The sequence below is a fragment of the Thunnus thynnus genome, chromosome 5 (assembly GCF_963924715.1).
Source record: "Thunnus thynnus chromosome 5, fThuThy2.1, whole genome shotgun sequence".
In the NCBI taxonomy this organism is placed as follows: Eukaryota; Metazoa; Chordata; class Actinopteri; order Scombriformes; family Scombridae; genus Thunnus; species Thunnus thynnus.
Window position 1 is genome coordinate 33,507,280 of NC_089521.1, and position 21,924 is coordinate 33,529,203.

The 21,924-nt window shown below is 40.9% G+C and overlaps 1 protein-coding gene and 1 long non-coding RNA gene across 2 annotated transcripts; one reads left to right on the plus strand and one right to left on the minus strand.

Moving 5' to 3' along the window:
* Positions 1 to 670: 670 nt before the first annotated feature.
* gpr37a (G protein-coupled receptor 37a) lies at positions 671 to 9,779 on the plus strand. The gene is made up of 2 exons (XM_067590860.1): positions 671 to 2,129; positions 7,925 to 9,779. Exons 1-2 carry the CDS (start codon positions 1,179 to 1,181, stop codon positions 8,756 to 8,758), a joined length of 1,785 nt encoding a protein of 594 aa, XP_067446961.1. The 5' UTR covers positions 671 to 1,178; the 3' UTR covers positions 8,759 to 9,779.
* Positions 3,750 to 5,795, minus strand: LOC137183666 (uncharacterized). The gene is made up of 3 exons (XR_010928515.1): positions 5,423 to 5,795; positions 5,045 to 5,205; positions 3,750 to 3,839 (listed from the first exon to the last, which is right to left on the minus strand). It is a non-coding gene; the product is annotated as an uncharacterized lncRNA (long non-coding RNA).
* Positions 9,780 to 21,924: the final 12,145 nt, after the last annotated feature.

Sequence of the window (21,924 nt, forward strand, 5' to 3'; positions counted from 1 at the left end):
TATTATATATAGGGGGGACCAGGGACGGTATTCATTATTTAAAAAGAAAAGAAAAGAAAAGAAATGAATAGTCACAATAACATGAATGTTAAATAATCTTTTTCATTCTGAGTATTTGATTGATTAATTATGTATATTTTAAACATGTTACATTGGGACGGTTGTAACGGTGTAGTGACTGTATTTAAATCAATTTTGCAGCCTGAACATATTTCATAAAACCACTTTAATACATTGTTTCACTAGTTGACACATTGACGTTTATAATATAGCAGATGGACTCTTCCGGTGTAAATGGTTTTTGATTTATCTGGAAAATTGCAGAAAGTGTTACAACTGTCCCTGGTCTCCCCTAATCACACAAGCGCAACTCTTTAAAGCAGTTTTCCTTCATTTTCAAGTTTATAGGTTTAGAATTTACTTTCTTGAAAATGTAGTTTTTATGCACTGGTCCTCTGCCAAATACAGAAAATCTTTATTTTTATTAAGAAATGTGGACAGCTGGTGTCACTTTATAACAACTTCTTGAAATAACCTTCTTACATTAAGAAAACAAGTTGTCATGAATGTCAGTAGATCGTGTTGGTGTGGTGGGTGATCCCACACAGATTTATTATCGGATCAGAGCCGGTTTGACAGTGAACCCCCACCCCCTCCGCCAACTCTCTCCCCCTCCTCCTCCTCCTCCTCTCGGGTCCTCTCCTCTCTGTCAGACGAGGCTCGGCGTCTCCTCCGGCCGCATCTCTCCGCGCTCCGCCGCGACCTCCGAGCGCTCCGGACCCGCTGTGCGTGCACAAACTATCCGGGATGGAGGTGTTTCTACCCGGCTAGGAATCAACTCTCCACCCGTACCTCCACCTTCTGCTGCACACGATCCGAGCGGTCAGTTCACTGTTTCCAGCCCAGTTTGAGGATATTTTTTTCCGCTCTGGTTTTTGGTCTCACTGGTGATGCCTCCAGACTGGAGCCGCTCCGGGACGCACCCGAACCGGTCGGGTTCAGCACTTTCAGGCGACCAAAGATTGTATGAGAGTTGTTTGCGCGCAAAAATGAAGGAAAACTGACATTTTAAAGTTAAGATTTGCGCTTTTTTTCTCGACTGATGATCAGAAATCAGATGGATCGATCATTTCGGAGCAAACATCAGTTTGATCTCACAGGTTAGACAAAACCACACGATGCTGCTTCCATTCCCGGGGTTGATGTGTTTGTGGCTGTGCAGCGAGGCCGTCGCGACTCAGCTCCACTGGCACAAAACAAAGACGACTTTCAGTCCTCATTATGAATCCACCGCCGCTGACAGGAATGCGCAGAGCCGGAGATGGCGCACAGTCAGCGGGGAGGACAATGGGGGGACGCGCGGGGCGAGTGCGCAGGCCTCGTGGCTGGATACTGTAAACCCGTCATCCTCTGAGCAGCTGGGTACACAGATTCCCCGGCGCGCTGTGCGTAAAAGCGACGCGCAAAATGGAGCGCGTCGCGTCGGACCTGCACCTACAGAGGAAGATGGAACGGATGGAAACAAGGTCGGTGAGCCGCGCAAAGGTGGATGCAGTCCGGGAGAAGAGCAAACCCCGCGTGGACCTGCCGTCATCCGTGGGAGGACAGGACACAAGCGGCGGCAGAGACGGAGCGCAAAATCCGGCAGAGCGAAGCGGAGCGAGGCGGTGAAGGACGAAGCTGCGGCCGCGTGGGAACCTCTGCCCGAGGCCATGGCGCAGGAGCAAGAGGACGGAACCCCTTTCGGTCTCAACACCACCGACTATGAGGAGGAGTACGCGGTGCCGGACTTTACCGACAGCACGCCGTTCGTGCCGGTGAACACGCGCCCCAGACGCAAGCAGGTGAAGAACCCGTTCTACCCGGTCACCGCGGAGTCGTACGGCGCGTACGCGGTCGTGATCACCGCCGCCGTCATCTTCAGCGTGGGCATCATCGGGAACGTGTCGGTCATGTGCATCGTGTGTCACAACTACTACATGAGGAGCATCTCCAACTCGCTGCTGGCCAACCTCGCGCTCTGGGATTTCGTCATTATCTTCTTCTGCCTGCCGCTCGTGGTGTTTCACGAGCTCACCAAGAACTGGCTGCTGGGGGAGTTCTCGTGCAGGATCATCCCGTACCTGGAGGTGAGACGGAAGGGTGGGGGGGGGGGGGGGGGGTGGGGGGGGGGGTCAACAGGTGAGATGAGATCTGACAGCAGGATCATGATGAAAGTTTCTTCTTCTCACCGCAAAGATCAACTTTATTGATCTCAGATTAAACTGAAGATGTTTAGTGGATCATTGATTAGAAAGTTTTTAAAAACTTCAACACTAAAATATTAAAATTAAATACAAAAGTTGCTTGAAAGGAGTCAAATGGAGGTTAAAGTTTGAGAAACTCAGAATGTAAAAGGTTCCAGCTGACGGTGTGATTGATTTGATTGATTGTCCAGTAGAGCTGCAGTGATTAATCGATTGAAAGACAATTAATTGGCAACTATTCTGATAATCAAACAGTTGTTTCAGTCGTTTTGGTTCCAGCTTCTTAAATGTCATATCTGACAGTAAACTGAGCATCTTCAGACGTCACAGTGGACTCTGAGAAGTTATGAGTGACATTTTTTCACATTTTTTTAGCATTTAATTTAATTAATAAAAGATTAATAAAATAAAACTTTAACAGGACAAAGATGGAAGAGCAGCAGGGTTTCCCTCCTCCAGGAGGAAGAACGTCGAGTTGACAATTTAATCTACACAAATCAACTAATTTTTTTTTAAAATCTGAATAATTCACAGTCACATTTAAGCCCCTTTCACTGTTTCTTCTTCTTCTTCCTTCAGCTGGATGTTTGTTCTTCGTCTCTGTTTGTTTTCATTCATCTGCTGAAGGAGGAAAGTTTCTCTGAGCTCATTCTGGTTTTAACGGGCGAGTCTACAAACATGATTTATGACTTCACAACTATTTTGTAGCCAGTTATGGTCCAATATGTAACTTACATAAGTGTGATGCAAAGTTTTCCTGCTGGACACCAGATGTTTCCTCCTTCACTGGAGGCGTCAAGTTTCCACATCACAGCCGTGTAAGTTGAATACTGGACCAGGATTGGCTCCAAACTAGTTGTGATGTCACAAATCCTGCTCATAGTCCCACCCCCTTAAAATCAGATTCTCAGTGAGCTCAGAGAAACTTTCCTCCTTCAGCAGACGAATGAAAACAAACTCTGAACAGAGAAGAAGAACAAACATGTTTCTGACTGGAGGACAACTTTAAAGGATAAGAAAGGAGGAAATGTCAGTTTAAGATATTTTAATGAAATAATAGTTTAACTTTTTTGTGGAAAAAAACATATCAGACTAATTATTATTCAAAGCGGAGGATGTTATATGTCTTTAAATGTGTCTGGAGGAGATCTTCATTCAACAATGTCTAATGTTCAGCAGGTAGACGGGTTCATAAATGATACAGAAGAAGGAAGTGAAGTCATTTTTTTTTTATTTGTCCATGTTTCAGTTTTACTTATTTAAGCAGGAAGTCTCTTGAGATAAATTATATCTGGTTACCATGGCAGCGTTAAGTAAGGCAGCGTCTCCAGTTTATCTTTAACATCAATCACAGGCCGTAGGCTGCAACAGCCAATCAAAAACTGGAGTCAAATTAATCAATAATCGATGTGATTTATACATAAAATAAGACAAGTAACAAGCAGGTCATGTGATCAGGAGGACGGCGGCTCCAGACTGCACTCAGGCTTTAAATCAGGTTTAATGTCGCCTGATGTGAAGGTTCGTTAATCTGATCAGCGTCACATCAGAGGCTGCAGAAAACAAGACGACACCTGCTGTCCATGTGACAACCTGCCGTCCAATCAGAGCGAAGATCAGGATTAATGAAGAGTGTCTCAGACTGAGATTAGAAGAACCCCCCCCCCCTCTGATCAGCTGCTTCATCAGAGTAAACAGGATACGAGAGACACGCAGGTTTCTATGACGATCAAACACACCTGAAGAAGAAAAGAACACAGTAAATGTACTCCAGACTTCATAATTATTTACCACGACTTAATTTTAATTTTGATGTTCCTTAACTTTTATTTTTTCTTGACTTTTCTTGACAGAAATGGTCCACAAGTCTCTGTAAAAATCTTGAAAATGATTATTTGTATTATTGATTCATCTGTCGATTATTTTCTTGATTAATTGATTAGTTGTTTGGTCCATAAAATGTCATAAAATGGTGAAAAATGTTGTTTCCCAAAGTTCAAAATGACGTCTTCAAATGTTTTGTTTTATCCACAACTCAAAGATATTCAGTTTACTGTCATAAAGGACTAAAGACACCAGAAAATATTCACATTTAAGAAGCTGGAATCAGAGAATTTGGACATTTTTTCTTAAAAAAATGACTCAAAGTGATTGATTGACTATCAAAATAGTTGCAGATTAATTTAACAGTTAATTGATTACTCTTTGCAGCTCTCTCTATATTACCTTCATCATATTTGTATCACTTCAGTTTTCTTCATCTTGTCGTCCTGATTCTTCACTTTCTCCTTCTCTATTCATAAAAAAAAAAAAAAATCCCTCCAGAGACTCACGAGAGGTCAGAGGTCACCATCAGGCTCGTGTGACCTCTGACGGTGGAAAAGCTTTTTTGCTTTAAAGTCTTTAAACAAAAAGGTTTAATTTACTGTTTAAGCTTCTTAACAGCATCTCTGTTAGAGCTGATGACCTACATCATTCTGTATATTTTAGTTCGGCTGTTATTTGTCTGTTTCTCTATAGATCAGCTGTCTGTAACCAGGATGTGTTCAGTACAGAGTGAGAAATGAATAATAAATGTAACTATAAGGATCTGACTCAGAGGAATATAGCGAGCCGAGAGGATGAGAGACTGTAGTGAAACACAGGACGCTGCTGTAGGTTTGACTATTGAACAGTAAAGCAGGTAATAAGCAGGTTGGACCCAAAGTAAGTTCAAGTTATAATGTAGATCTGTTAGAAAATAAACAACAAAACTCTCTGCTGTATGTGTGTGTACAGTTCAAATCTGTCACACTTACCGTAGGTGAGGAAAACTCTAGTGTTCTTTATTTCACAGCCTTCTTACTGCAGCAACATGTTGTGTATCTACCATCCAGTACTGGAGAAGTGTTTCTCTGGAATCTTTAAAGATGTCCTCTGAAGTCCTGAACCGTCTTAAGACGACTCCAACTCAAAAAACCTGTAAACAACATCAAGATAAAATGACCTTCATGCTCCAGTTCATAAACTTCTGTTGTACAACAGGCAGCACACTTCAGTTTCATTCATAACCAACCAAAACGATCAGTTCAGATTGCAGTTAAGGTACACAATAGAAAACACAAATATTTATATATAAAACTCTCTCCAACATTTCAGGATGTGATCACATGACCCAAACAGGTGGATAAACTGACCTTTATGTGTTTGACATGTATATCAGAGGTTTGAACTGTTTGAGGAAACATTTAAAATGTTGAAGTTGATGTTTGGAACAATCAGATGTGATCCACAGCAGCTTCAGAGAGTCATGAGCTGAAGACTCAGAGAACAGTTGCAGAAATCTGAAAATGTTGCTCTTCTCTCTTTTCACTGAGCTCTGCTTCCCAACATTACCAGTGTTTTGTCTGTTAAGTCACTAATTTCCTTTCATATGACTGAAATAATGAAACACAGGTTTTATTTGAGTAGTTTGTGTATGTTGTTGAAGGGCTTCAGTCCTACTGTGATGTTTCTCTCAGAGTTTTGTGATGGTGAGCAGATCGTCTGTTTAATCAGTGATAGTGCAGCTAATAACGAACACCTGCTGTCACTCAGCAGTGAGTCGCGGCTCTGTCAGGTCCAGTTAGGAAGGATGAAGCTGCTTCGGTGTAATTTGGTGAACTCACGGCTGAGCGTGCAACCAAACTCTCCTCTAACTGGTTAATGGAGCGTAATCTAACAAACCAGCAAGAGGATTAAATCTGATACTGAACTGCTGTGATGGATCCGACCCACATACACACACACACACACACACACACACACACACACACATCTGGAGCTCAGTGCATCTGAGTGAGATATTTTAACACAGACTTTTCTAATTGCTGCTGCTCAGAGGATTAACCCTTTCCATTATAATGAATCTGTGACCCTTCAGGACAACACACACACACACACACACACACACACACACACACACACACACACACAGTCAGTGTTCAGAACAGGGGTGAGGCAGCGACTCAGATCAGTGAAGTAAATAGTAGACTATTAGCTGAGTACTGATGATGAATATCTGCAATCAGAAAATACGTTTTTATATCAGAGAGATGAAAATTGACTCAAAGCTGCTCTCTCTCTCTCTCTCTCTCTCTCTCTCTCCTCAGTTATTAGACAATCAGTCTAAAAGTGAATTTGCAACAAAAATCAGATTTTACAAACGTCGATCCATCACGAGTAGGTGACCCGTGTGGATCAATGCAGCAGATCTTATTGATCATCAAGCGACCTCTTAAAAATATCAACTTGTTCCTTCAATATTTTATGTCCAAACACTAACATGTATTCATACGGATCATAAACACACTGAAATACATCTATATTCAACAGAAATAAAGATGAAAGCTTTCCTGCTGCATTTCTATGACTCGTTCCTGTAGAAACACTGTAGTAGGTTCTATAGAGAGCTACACATCTGACTGTATTTACACTATATACACATGTATACACTATCAACCATTAAACTACATAAACACAATAAAACAACTGTTTTATATGTTGTCAGGGTTTTTATCTCGGTGTGTCTGATGAGTTGTTGTGTTTGTTTGTGTGTAAAATGAGCAGCTGTATGTTGGTAAAGTTCAACATGTGGACTCAACATGTGGACTCAGTATTAAGCCATGCAGGGAATCAATCATAAAAAAAACTGTAACTATAATTTGAATTTTAAAAAAATAATCTCAGATTAGAGCATTGTGCAGCTCAGCTGTGTCGATCTGCATCACACTGTTTGTGGTTAGTAAATGTCACATTTAGCATGTTACAGTTAGCGTTTAGCATGAGAATCATAACCCTATTAACATAATACTCAGTAGACTCCAGTAGCTTCCAGTTCATTAGGTCCAATTAGTTTAATCAAATAAAGTCTGATCTAACATCCCTGCAGTCAGCAGAAGTACACAGATCCTTTAGTACAGCAATGTTGAAATACTCCATTACAAGCAAAAGTACATAAATATTATCAGAAAAATGTAGTGAAGGGATCATTCTGGTGATTTTCTATATTTTTCTTCGTGTTTGGATCCAAACTAACGATGAACTGATCTACTAACAAGTATTGTGTGTGTATCTAAAGTCTGATATATCTGATTCCTCCGTTGTTGTCTAGAAACTATTAAACCGCTGCACTGGGTGACATGTTCCTTCATCATGAAGACTGTGGTTAACATAACTTGTTAGCGTTGAGATTTCTTTTGAAGATTTTCGACAACTGCATTGTTTATGTCCATGTTTACCTGTTTGTCTTCTTCTTCCCTGTTATTTTCTGGCACATTGTTTCGTTAGTCTCCTATAGATCAGGTGTGTTCAGGTAGATGAAACTAGCCAGGTGCAGTCATGCTAATCCTAGCGCTAACCCATCATGTTGGCGTCCTTTATTTTATTGCATTGTTAGGTTTTTTGTACTGTTCTGCTAATGAGGGCCCGCCGGACCTCCAGGGGCCCCTCACATCGCCAGGGCTGAGAAAATACTGAGTTACATAACCAGACATAAATGTTTTAACATTTTCTGACGTGTTCTCCTGTTGAGAGTCACCATGGCGACAAACTCTGTTATTGCTTCTTTTAACAAAGAAACTTTTTATCTTCTGGAACATTTTTCACAGAATAATAATTTCAGAAACTTGTGTGACCCAACATTCTTCTTCTGTTCACAGGTGGCGTCTCTCGGGGTCACGACCTTCACGCTGTGCGCTCTGTGCATCGACCGTTTCCGCGCCGCCACCAACGTTCAGATGTACTACGAGATGATCGAGAACTGGGCGTCCACCACGGCCAAGCTGGCAGTGATCTGGGTCGGCGCTCTGCTGCTGGCGCTGCCCGAGCTGCTGATCCGACAGCTGGTCACCGAGGACGGCGACCCACCTGACGTGACGCCATGCGAGCGCTGCGTGGTCCGCATCTCCACCGAACTACCCGACACGCTGTACGTCCTGGGACTCACCTACGACGGCGCTCGCCTCTGGTGGTACTTCGGCTGCTACTTCTGCCTGCCGACGCTGTTCACCATCTGCAGCTCGCTGATCACCGCTCGCAAGATCCGCCACGCCGAGAGGACCTGCGTCCGCAGCAGCAAGAAGCAGATCCAGCTGGAGAGCCAGATGAACTGCGCCGTGGTGGCGTTGGCCATCCTCTACGGCTTCTGCCTCATCCCGGAGAACATCTGCAACATCCTCAGTGTTTACATGGCGGCCGGCATCCCTCGGAGAACCCTGGACATCCTGCATCTGGTCAGCCAGCTGCTGCTCTTCTGTAAGTCCGCCGTGACGCCGGTGCTGCTGTTCTGTCTGTGCCAGCCGTTCACCAGAGCCTTCCTGGACTGCTGCTGCTGCTGCTGCGACGAGTGCGGCCCGCCCCGCTCCGCCGCCAACGCCACCAGCGACGCCGACAACGAGTGCGCCACCACCGAGCTGGAGCTGTCGCCGTTCAGCACCATCCGCAGGGAGGCGTCCACCTCCACCACCTACGCCGCCGTGGGGACACACTGCTGAGGTCAAAAGGTCAAAGCTCAGCATCGTTCTGGGTCGTTTCTATGATGTAATTAGGAATCCGATTGGCCGACGCGTCGACACATCAGGCTGTAAATTCCTGAGTTTTTAAAAACTTGAGTAGAATCGACCCGAACTGTTTACTGACGGACGAACTGAAGACGTCGTCACTGTTTACAGAATTTATATATGAAAAACACACAGTCAGTATTACTTAATTACATTTATCTGTTTAGTTTTTTAATTAACTCACCGATATTTGTACTGAATATCCACTCAGTCTTACTTTTTGTTCGTTGTCACTGTATATGACATGGCTGATGATCATTTTTTACAGCCCTGACGTCGACCAAGTCGTGATCATAAGATCATCATTAAAACTGGGTAACGCTTTATTTTACTGTAATTTCATAAGAATTTCCTCAGAGAAACGAGACACAGTTCTGTTATTCTAGTTATTTTAGTTAGTTGTGTTTAATTTATAAGCAGTCGTTGATTTGACGTTGACAGTTCTTCATTTAAACTCATGTAAATATGAATTTATTAATCATCCTTTTATTGGAAACCTTGTTTTATCCCGCATGTGTTGAGTTGTTTGCTTTCCTGAAGGCAGATTTCTGACCTGCTGCACATCGACTCGTCGTGGTCTCCGCTACGATTAGCATCAAATTAGACTCTTTTCAGGAAAGTTATTAAGAAATTACAGACTCGTTACTATAAATTGTTGTGTTGGGGATAAAAGATGATCATCAACCACAGCTGCTGTGAGCGTCTTTAGTTTTATTTTGGTTGTTTTCTTCAGTTTCTACGTGTGAGTGAGTCAGTGGGACGTATAGTAATATATTGAAAATGGCTGCGTTTCGTTTCGTTGACGTCTGTGTGAGTATATTTTTTCTTTTTCTCTGATTTCTTTGGTAGCAGAAATCTGCACTCCTCCTGGTCTGTAATGTGACAGGATCATTGTTGGTTTTGTTTTAGCCACAAGAGAAATGTCACTTCAATTAAAAGAATATTTAAAAACTGATTTTTTTTTTTTTACCCTGGTTTGTATTTAGAGAGTTGATTAGTTTGTGGGCTCCTTTCTTAACGATACAGTAGAAATGACATCAGTGTCTCTCCAGCGTCGCTGCTGATGAGATAACAGGACTTATCAATACTTTCTCCATCTATTGTGTTGAATCCATAAATTATTTCTCAGATGGTTTGGCGTCATGATTCTGTTCAACGTAGTCCAATAGTTTCCTCCATTTTGTGAAGACGAGGACAAATGTTTTACAGTAGATGGTGTTATGAATATCCTGCTGGCCTGTTGCACTTATACACTGTAAAATTTAAATTTGGTCAAATCATCATAGATTGATTATTTTATTGTGGATTTGCTCACAGGTGCAAAGTAACTCAAAGCTGCAACAATCAGTTGATTAATCGATTAGTTACCAGCTCATCTCAACATGAATATTTTCTGGTTTCTTTAGTCTCTATGTGACAGTAAACTGAATATCGTTGAGTTGTGGATAAAACGAGACATTTAATGACGTCATCTTGTGTTTTGGGAAACACTGATTGACATTTTTCACCATTTTCTGACATTTTAAGACCAAACAATTGATCGGTTAATTGACAAAAATAATAAAAATAATTATAAGTTGCAGCCCTAAAGTTAATAAGAGGATTTTATGTGTCATGTTTGGTGAACTTTGACACCAAAATCAAACTGTTATGGTGCTGAAATATCCTGCAGTCTGTAATTACAAGCAGCCGAGTGAGAATAACGTTCATGTCACGTCGACCTCCGAGTTGTAATTCCAAGATATATCAGGAATTTCTGGCAGCTTCCATATGTCCCATTTATGGAAAAAAAAACCCAACAGAAGTCTCAACAAGCTGACAAAAAGGTTTCTTGCTGCAAATCCTCCATCACTGACAGTTACATCTAAATAAAATACACTAATAGAATCAATACAGCTAATTTAAAAGGAGTTATTCACTTTTACAAGTTTATAATACAACAAAAACAAGCTAATTTAGACATCTAGTGTGACGACGAGGCCAATAATTGGAGTTACCATGTTGGGATAAATCGTAAATGTCCCCAAGTTGGAACAACAGATGACTTTTCTGTTCTGGTACAAAAACACATCTGTTGAGTAAACTGTGTTAACTTATTGTCTGGTTAGAGACTAATCCTGCAGTTAGTAGCTGGCAGCTATAACTGATTAGCTTGGTGGGATATTGGAGCTGGCTAGCGCTATCATGTTCCCAGCAGTAGCAGTAATTTACAAACTAGTGTCTCAAGTAATAGAGATGCAAAGTGGAAGCAGCTATTCCCTGGTCCTGAAGTAAAAATCCTGTTAATTGTTCCTGTAGACGACGTCAGTGACTGTCAGTTCACTTGGATCAGCATGAAACTCTCCTGTTGAATCATCAGAACAAAAGATGAACAACTGTGTTAGAAAATATCTTTTTCTTTAGTGGAAAGTCAAAGCTACATAAAGATGGACATAAAGATTTGGGAGTAGAAGTTAACTACAACTCCCAAGGTGCATTTCAGCAAGAAACAGCCAATCACAGAGCTTAAAATTCAGTCATGTGCACCGCTAACGAATATCAGTTCACTTTTAATTTCTGGGTCACGATTGTTTAAAAGTTCGGTGATGAAGAATTTTGAATTTAACACACTCTGATTCAAACCAATGGTTTCACCTCCATAGCAACAGCAGCTGAGGCTCATGGGTATTGTAGTATTCTTTACCGTCTGCCAAAATCATGGACATAAACCTGTAGGATCATTACATCATCCAGTCTGAGTTGAGTCTGAGTTTCTGTGTTCAGTAACATCGAGGAGGTCGATAAAGATAATTTAGAACTGAGAATATGGAATGAACCAGCACAACTCTGAAGACTTTGCAAAGACACAAATGAATTTCCATGCAGGCAAAAACACTGTAAAGTCCTGCTAGCGTCCCCTGGAGGCTGCAGAGTTCATTACAGCTACAAAATGAAAATGTTGCACAGAACAAGCAACTGATTTCTTACAGTAGAAGTATATATCTGGCAATGCATTGTATTTAGTAAAATCATGATTCCTGTTATGTACAGAGATGTACAGAGTGAGACTCGCCATCGCCGTCTGTCCAGAGGACACAGCTGCTTTTGTTCAGACGCTCAAAGAAGTCCTCCTCCACTGAGAGTTACAGTCAGTTTTACTAAATACATCTTCATCAAACAGAGCATTGAAAGGTCAGTGTTTAAATACATGAAAATTAATGCATAAGTTAGTTTTTTTTATTTGCTCAAATTGCAGACACATCAGATAAATATCAGCATCTTCTCTGATAACGGTTGGTTTGCTGCGTCACGCTCAGCACAACTCTCAGCTATTTGTAATCTCGCCATCGTTTCGTCATCATCATTGCCATCACCGCCCAGCCGGAGAGGACACAGCACGCCATTGTTCTTCACCTCCCGCTGTCATGACGACGGAGGGAGTCTGCCTCTCAGCTGGCCGCCTCAGTGAACAGTACAGTGCACACAGACAGCACAGCACACCCAGGCTCATTTATTCAGTTGTTTCTGATGGTTTCTGGCCTCAAAACAGTACATCCTGCTTACTGTTGCTTCAAACATCAATATAAAGTTAGGTCATGTGTACATGCCGCCTTTCTGATCAGTGGATGACTCGCTGCAGCTCCTGGGCCACATGCCAGCAGTTAGCATGGTGCTTGTTAGCATGTTTGAATCTGTATGCAACATACCAACATTTAGCATTTTTTATCAAGTTAGCACTAATAATTTAGAATACAACATTTAGCATTTCAGTATGAGCATGCTAACATGCCAACATTTTATGTCATGTTTAGTCTGTTAGCATGCTAATATGCTAATGTGAGCACGTTAACATGCAAACATCTGATCTGTAATCAAAGTCTGTTATGTTTTAGCATATTAGCATGTTGACATGCTTACATTTAACATTTTAGTGTAATAAACTAATGTTTAACATTTTAACAAGTTAGCACTAATAATTTAGAATACAACATTTAGCATTTCAGTATGAGCATGCTAACATGCCAACATTTTATGTCATGTTTAGTCTGTTAGCATGCTGACATGCTTACATTTAACACATTAGTGTAATAAACTAATGTTTATCATTTTAGCGTGTTAGCATTAATTGTAGCCTATAAAATATAGTATTTAGCATTTTAGCCTGAGCTTGCTGACATGCTCTTTTAGCATGTTAACATGCATATAGTTCAATCTTCTGCTTTAAGAACACACACGCAGCGAGGTGGGGACCAGAATGAACTTCAATTCAAGTCCATCAAAATTAAAACATGTCACACAACTCTCAACGTTTTTGGTTGTCTCTCCTTTAGACCTCATGTGATCAACAAATCACCATATATACAGTATAAAACACCAGAATTAATTACTTCTTCAAAACGATCATATAATCCTAAGAAAAATGTCAAAGGCCTTTTAACCAGAACATCTATTCTTTTCAGAAAGGATTATTCAGAAATGTAAAACAAAAATTAAAGGATGTTAAACACTGTGCCTCGGATGACCTGATTTGGAAGATGAATATTTAACTGACTGATGGCTCGAGATGAAAAAGTAAATTTTCTGGACGATGCTGTGAATCATTTTGAAGAGGTTATTGATTCTGATGTTTTATATGGTGATTTGTTGATCACATGATGAATTGGTGAAATAACGGAGGCGGCCACCCTGATGAAGGTGAGATAGCCGACAATGTTTGGTGAATAAAGAGAAGAGTTGTGCATTTTAATTTTGATGAACATACGTATAGTTAGTGCTAATATTTAGCATGTTATACGTTACCATTCATCTCAAAGTACAGCTGAGGTTAAAGTTCAGTCATTTGTTTTAGAGGAATTTACTGCTGTGATGAATTCAAGTAGACGTTTTGACTAGATGGTGGCACAAGAGGAAAAGTCATCAAGGGATCAGTTATGTGGATTCATTATGAACGAATGTCTGCTCAAAATTTCACAACAATCCATCTGAGATATTTCAGTCTGGACCAAAGTGTCCCTGTAAACTCAACAACAACAGCTACAAATGGAGTCTTGGCTTGAAAGTTGTTGACTTGATAGATATTTGGATAAACTGTTCATCTCCAACCTCAGAGAAAATATCCTCACATTTCTGAATGCAGGCAGCGGTGGAAGAAGTACTCAGATCCTTTATTTTAGTAAAAATAACCAATACAGCAAAGTAAAAATACTCCATTACAAGTAAAAGTCCTGCATGAAAAATCCTCCTACAGTAAAAGTACATAAGTATTATGAGCTTGATGTAGTTAAAGTATTGCAGTAAAAGTACATAAGTATAATGAGCTTGATGTAGTTAAAGTATTGCAGTAAAAGTAGTGGTTTGGTCCCTCTGACTGATATATTATTGTATATGACATCATTAGATTATTAATAGTGAAGCATCAGTGTTAGAGCAGCATGTTACTGTTGTAGCTGCTGGAGGTGGAGCTAGTTTACACTACTTTATATACAGTTAGCTAGTTTAGTCCAGTGGTTCCCAACCTAGGGGTCGGGCCCCTCCAAAGGGTCAGCAGATAAATCTGAGGGGACCCCGACTACACACTGCTTTTTGTAAGACGTCAAAAGCCAAAAAGGTTGGAAACCACTGGTTTCATCTTTAACAATGTGTTGTATTTTAAAAGCTTGTTATATTATCCATTGTGTCAAATCTTCATCTGAAAAGTAACTAAAGCTGTCAAATAAATGTAGTGGAGTAGAAAGTACAATATTTCCCTCTGAAATGTAGAAAGTAGCATCACATGGAAATACTCAAGTGAAGTACAAATACCTCAAAATTATACTTAAATGCAGTACCTGAACGCATCATAGTCTTGCTCTGTTTACATTATGACCTCCAATAATCTTTCATCATTCTCTATCAGATGCATCAGAACACACTGTACTTTACACTGATCAGCATCATTCAGAGCCAAGAGGTGGAACAGTTGTTTGTTTTCTTAAAAATCCTGACTGTACTTTCCCCCCATCATTTAAGATCATATTATTAAAAAATTAATTTGTATTTATAACATTCATGCGCTTGGGTAATGACACAACGTTCTTGCCTTCATTGTATTCATCACAGAATCACCCTGAGGAGACTCTTTGTATGTAAACCACATTCTTCTCTAATCACTCGTTTGGCTTTGATTTGCTCTCTGGCAACAAACATGCGCGTTTGAGTCTTTTGTAAATGAGGCTGGAGGCCCCCGCCACCGCTCCAGTAATTAGACAGCCCCATTCATTCAGATACAATGGGGCAACGGGTACACTGAGGCTCCGGCGCTGAACAAGCTGCTCACTGACCTTCTCCCAACTGCTCCCAGGACTGTTTACTGTGATGAGACGGACGTCCTGGGAGGGCTGGGGAGGGCCAGGCTTCCACGGCAACCAGACCCATCGTCCCGGATGGTGCAGATTCAGGTAACTTTTTTTTTTCTGGCTGGGAGTCTGAACATCATAACAGCCTTTGAGTAAAATCAAAAGTTATGAACATCATTTTAACAGCTTGCTGCCAAGTCGCCATGTCTGTATTTGTTCTGCCTCTTCTTCTTTGGTATTGTTTGGGGTAAAGTGGAGGTGAAAACACCTTGAGGTACTTTTTTAATGATTTTATAAAGTAAATCTGCCATAACTTGTAGGCTGAAAAGTAGAAAAGAAACTGTGTGCTGGGGACAAGATATGTAAGGTATTTAGTGTTTTGCAGATTATTAATCTTGCACTAAATTTATAACAGTGCTCTGTTTGTTTAAAGGTAAAGCGCTGATTGCCATTAATTTTAGCATTGTTTATTATAGTATTGTTTTTAGGTAAGGTAGCATTTTAACTCTGTAATTGTGGTCTTTTAGTTGAATCATATTACAGGTAGGAAACTCCCTGCATGCTGCCAGTAGATGGTTGGTTTCCTGGCCATGATGCATCAGTCACCTCCTTTTCCTCCCTGTTAGGATGTTATTTCTTGTTTTTAATAAACAGCCATTTATGGCAGTTAACACTGACTGTTGTGGCCTCTTTATTGATTTATTGTAGCTCCAGATATCTAACAGTTGCACATGTTCTCTGGAAGTGGGATCTGAAGTTGTCACTATTAGGGGTGTGCCCGAATACAAATACGTTATTCGGCAAAGCACAAATAGTTGGTTTTTTATGAATATTAAAAAAATTATTTGTGCTCAGGAAGAAAAAGAAAAACATGTCAAATAACAGCGTGCAGGTCGGTTACATCACTATCTCAGTGCCTCTCTTCTGCTCCGCTGTTGCGTCTATCAGCAGGTCTTAACAAGGGGAGTCACATCCACCTGCTACATGACGCACATTTCCTAATTTAGACATCACTCCTGGAGTTTGGGTTGTTCCCCAGAGATAAAGCTGAGCTACTGACATGCTTGAAGTGCTCCCAAGAGACTCTCCATAACCTGTTGTTCTCATTCTTCTTCTTTCCACAAAGTTAGGTTGTAAAAAAAATAGGCAATAAATGAAAAGTGCAAAGCAAGAATCACCTTTGAAGTCTCTACACGTTACACACTGTGTTGTCTCTGTGTTATGGGTGTATAAATAGGTAGAGGTCTGTCTGCAATGAGGTGATGAGTAAAGTTTTAGCTCAGTAGTCAGTGCAGTCATCTATGATCTGGGAGACTCCAGTTTGAGACCCGGTGTGGGGACGTCCTTCATAAGGTAGTTTATTCATGAACACTTATTGTAAGATTTTAATTTTCTAAAATTCAAAGCGTAATAAAAACAAAAACAGGATTTTTAAGCTTCTTTCCACTTTTATTCGAATACAAATACAAATAATTTTGTTGCCTCAACAAATACAAATACTGGGATCTCTGCACATCACTAGTCACTATATCTTCCTTTGGATCGAAGTGTTGAACTGATGCACCAACATCACTGTTATTTCTTCCTGTTCACAGACTAAAAAGAAAAAGATCGATCAGTAGCTGCTGCTCAGTTGAACGCTCTATATGTGTTTGTTCCCGGCTGCAGTGTGATGGTGTTTCTGCTGCTAACTGACTGTGACTCTGCAGCAGCACTTCGTGCCCTCAGGTAAAGAGTTTTTTTAACGGAGGCCGACTGGAGCTGCTGTCAGAGAGCTGCAGTGATCTGATTCAGTCTGAGGAGTCCCTCTAGACGCCTGCTGCAGTTCCCTCCGCAAACCCTTCACATCCAATCTGTTCTTTCACTTAGTGAAAGTGAAACTCTGCAGATTGAAATGTCACCGTCCTCACAGTCTGCTGCTGAGTTTCACATCCAGAGAAGACAAAGAAGAGAAACTCTGGGCTGTTGCTGAAGGTCCTGCTACTCTACAGGAGACATGTTGTTTCAGGATTTCTGCTCAAACTGAGATATTGTATTTATACAACTGTTTGCTTCAGTGTCTTCTTTAGTTACAACTATGGAAATATTTAACATGTCAGGAGAAACAATCTGGAAAATCATGACAACAAACAGGAAACGAACCACAAGGGTTGATACATACAGTACCTGCAGTACAGCATTAAAGCTAATGTGACCCACTTTTGCTTTTGCAGAGCCTTTAATGGTGATTTAACAACTTCAAAGTTAATATGATAAAACGGTGACTGCAGACAGGAAGTGGGTGCAGGAGATGAGTCAGAATCAGCAGGTATATTTGTTTGGACTGAAAACCTGCAAATTCTCAGCAGTGGAAGATATTTATTTTCACTTAAAGGACACAGCTGGTGATGTTCTATGATTTTCTTCTTGTCAACAAACAACTCATGTTTGGATCCAAACCAACAATGAACTGATCTACTAACAAGTATTGTGTGTGTATCCAAGCCTGATATATCTGATTCCTCTGTGCCGTACATATCACAACCTCTTGACTTTGTGCTGAAATGTCTAATAAAGTATAGTAAGTTAAAAAAATAAAGGTCGATCAGAACTGATTCTTGTGACATCATGTCTGATCATGTTGGAAATTAGTTTATGCTTAAAGTTGTTCAGAACGTTTGCACTTGCAGGTGGAGTGAAAGCCGACCGTCATAGGGAGGCGAGGAGACGTGATATTGTTTAACTACTGGGATGAAGGAGCGTATTTTCAGACAGACTCTCCTGGAAGTTCATATAATAAGCGACAGAAATAGTCTAATGTCTCTGACTGCTTCAGAGCGACTGGTTTCCCTCCTTGTCTGCTCTGAACTGGCAGGTTCACGTCTCTGACTGCTTAAAAAGTGCATAAAGTAAAAAGAAAAGTTGACAGCAAAAACTATGTGTTTAAGGATGAGTGGACTGAGAAATACACATTCATTTAGCCCGATGGAAGACAATCAAGCTTGATTTGCAATGAGACAGTGGCCATAGTGAAGAGTGGTGGGTTAATGTAAAATATAACTACGACATTTTGACCAAAACTATCCCCAGAACAAGAAGAAGAACCACTAAACTGAACCAGTTAAAGTCATCATATCAAACTTCCAGCAGAATAATCGTAAAATTACACATTTTCAACATTGAATACAATGAAGAGCTCACTAATAAACACACCTTTTGTTTCCAAGTGTAAGGATTTGGTTACACAACAAAGTTGTCACCTCTCACATTGATAGAAATGCTGCTCATGTACATAAGTCTGGAGTATTTTGTGCTGAAACATCATCATGTAATGCAGCCTTACTGGACCTTTTATGCAGTGGAAATGTGTTCAATGGACCTTGAAGTCTGGTATTTGAGTTTGCCCGCCCTAGACCATCAAATGTCCCGGCTCAGTAGAAGAGGTGAGTCCACTGGTGAGTGGCGAGGCACTGCAGACATGTCTGTAATCGAAGCACAAACAAATCTTCATCAATGAATCTGAAAGTGAACTGAATGACTATTATCTGATCTGAATCAGTGGCTTTTAGCGGTGCAGCTCCACTCAGCGCGGTTCACAGTACATTACCTCCTCATTAAAAAATTAGAAGATCTCAGCAGAAACATCGTAATCTGAGAAGCCCGTCGTAAATAATTGGCTGCTGAGCTTTTAATGTGCAGCTCAGACCATCAACAGACTGAACGTACGACTGAACCAACCATTGAACCAACCGTCAGGTCATATGAACAGCGATGCGTTAACGTTCTGCGTTCTGAGGTGCATCTGAATGGTGATGCGTCCAGTTACCTTTGGAAAAAAGTGAACAAACTATATAGTCAGCGAACTAAACAAAATGATTTCAATCAGCAAAGTGATTAATGATTATCACAACTAGTCTGTAATAACTAAAAACCTGGAAAAATGACTTTACCAGTTGGTGAATATTAGGGTAAATCATGAATCCAAGTTACAAAGTACTCACGCTGCTGAATAAATCGTCTAATATGTACTTGTATCTGTAGATCGACCAGGGACAGACTTTATTTTTCAGAGAGACATTAAAGAAATGCTGATTGAGTTATAGAAGCTGGCCTGGTGATGACATCAGCTATCTTTTCCTCATTTCCTGTCATCTCTCTGGCGTCGGCTCTGTAATGAATGCATAAAATACTGAAAACCGCTGAAACAAACACCATCATCCGCAATTAGACAACGTTTAGGATAGCAGCATCCCAAAACCTCAGGCAAGAACATTAATGTGTGCTCAACCCGTCTGAGGGAGATCAGGGTGAAAGGTTAAAGATAATTATGAGGAGAAATGTGAATTGGGAAAGGATCTGAGGACTCGTCCGTCCAATTATCACCATGAAAGAGCCTTTTGACAAACACTTTGAGTCAGCATCCGTAATGTATCTGCTCTGACAGAAAACACAGGCTGGAATCGTTTGGCAGATCGCAGCCCGGCTGTTGTTGTTGCTGGGAGCGGATTTCTAATTGTGTTCCCCTCTGACAGTGCTGTGTGAAATATGGGGATGGTAAGGGGGGGGTGTGTACAAGGAGGGGGTGAATTCCCTTAGTGATGCATCAGTTTGGGCAGCAGGGCGTTCAGTCACAGCCGGTGACCTAGAAATGTTGCTGCAATCCCCAACAAAGGAGGAGAATCGGGACAATAAAGCTCTTATTCCCCCCCTACACCCCCCCTGGACAACAGCTTCCATCTGACAGAGCAGATTATACAGACGGGAGACCGAGCCGAGACAAGCTGGGCCGAACCGGGGCTGCCGGGGCACCGAGGGCGACGGCTCCACCAGGAGGAGGCTGCGGTTCGGTCGGCTGTTGAGGTGCGTTCATACTGTGAGGCCTCAGGATGGAGATGCTGCTCAAGTCCGTCTGTGATGATTTTCGTGACTCTCTGACCTTTCTTGTTTGGCCTCCATGGGAACAGCTGTTTACAGACAAAAAGGTCTAAAAAGTCACTGTACACTACCTGCTCAGCACCAAACTGACACAGTTAGCTGTAGACTAGCATAGTGGAGCATTTAGCAGCTAAAGAGCCAGATATTTCCCTCAGGAGTTGGTAGAGAGTAAAAACAGAACTAAAAGAGAGTGAATATTGGACTCACATTCACCAGGTGGACAGAAACACGACTCCACATGAATGATAATGTTGCTCTGTAACTGCTGGATGTGGAAATAAGCAACTGTTTGCTAACATGTTAGCCACAAGTACTTTATAAGCTGATAATATGACAGAAGTAGTTTTTACAGACTATCCTGCTGAAAACAAGTGGACAAAAAAACTTAATTTCAAGCAGCTTTAACCAGATTGAAACTATAAAGCACCAAGAATAGAACCCTGAGGAACCTCACATGTTATTATTGACATTATCAATGGGAGGATCATGTTGCTCCGTAACTGCTGGATGTGGAAATAAAGCAACTGTTTGCTAACAAGTTCAACATATCAACTTAAAGCTGATGTGTTCACTACTTGTTTCTGATGAAAACTAGTGGACAAAACATCAGTTAATGCAGGTTTAACACAGGACTAACATGGATAATTAAACGGTACTATAGGTTTCTGTAATTTGTGTTTCTGAGAAATCATTTCAGCATGACTGACGGCTCAAAATACCACAATACCCATAAGCCTCGGTTGCCGTTGCTATGGAGAAGAATCCAGTTAGAGCTGCACATCAGAACAGTCATGAAATTAAAATGTTTTGTCATTGCAGTTGTAAACAAAACATGGCTCCGTATTTGCTAAATTCACTCTAAAGTGACCCAGAAATGAAACATAAACTGATTTATGCTGTAGAATATAAAATAAAAAAGGTTCTGGGGGCCCAGAGCTGGACAGAAACACACCAGATTAGTTGTATTTATTGTTTAAGGGCCCCCAGAGTGAGCTGCTGCAATTAAACGGGTCTCTTAAACTTCATCATCATTGTCAGTCTTGGAATAAATGTTACCTGACTGCAACTACTGCTCCCAGTTTTGGGGACAGTTAAAACAAGCTGGTTGCACAACAGCACTTCAGCAGGCCTCGCTGACTGTTATAGAGATCTTTTCAGCTACAGGATGTCGTGTCAAGGCTGCAGGTCACAGTAGAAACCGGGAAGAGATTCTGGACATATGAAATATTCATGTAGCGCACAACAGGCCGGCTGTTCGTCAGAGCAGCTCCGTCACTCAGATACCGAACTCTTTTGAAAGACCAGCTGATGCTGACGAGTCCTGAATATGGATGAGGATGTGAAACGGAGCCAAACATAAGTTCTGACATAAAATCTCACTGTGCTCTGGAATTCAGTCATTCACTAAACAATGACTGTGTGTTTTAGTACTGAGCCGTGCACATTACAGACACTACAGACTGTTTTATCTCATGAGGAACACGTTATTTACTAGGATGCAATTCTCCTCATGTCATAATGTACAACCAGTAAAAATAAGAGGTAACTATATTTAACAGCGGTGGAAGAAGAACTCAGATCCTTTACTTCAATAAAAGTATTAATACTACAATGTAAAAATACTCCATTACAATAAAATTACAAGTGTAGAAGTAGTACCACCTAAATTTACTTTAGGTACTAAAGTAAAAGCAGAAGATCAGGCTGTGACTGATATATTAAATATATTTAACGTTATTAATACCAATGCATTGTTGTAGCTGCTTTAATTGTAAGTGAACAACCTTAACATTGTCACTATTTTAGCTGTGATTACATAGTTATTTGCAGGAAACTTTTTTAAAATTTATTTTAAAAAAATTCTTTCCAGGA

Excerpts from the sequence above, each read along its gene's own strand:
- gpr37a (XM_067590860.1), top strand. The coding sequence starts at position 1,179 with ATGCTGCTTCCATTCCCGGGGTTGATGTGTTTGTGGCTGTGCAGCGAG. Across the intron at positions 2,130-7,924 it reads GGATCATCCCGTACCTGGAG|GTGGCGTCTCTCGGGGTCAC; the intron begins GTGAGACGGAAG and ends TTCTGTTCACAG.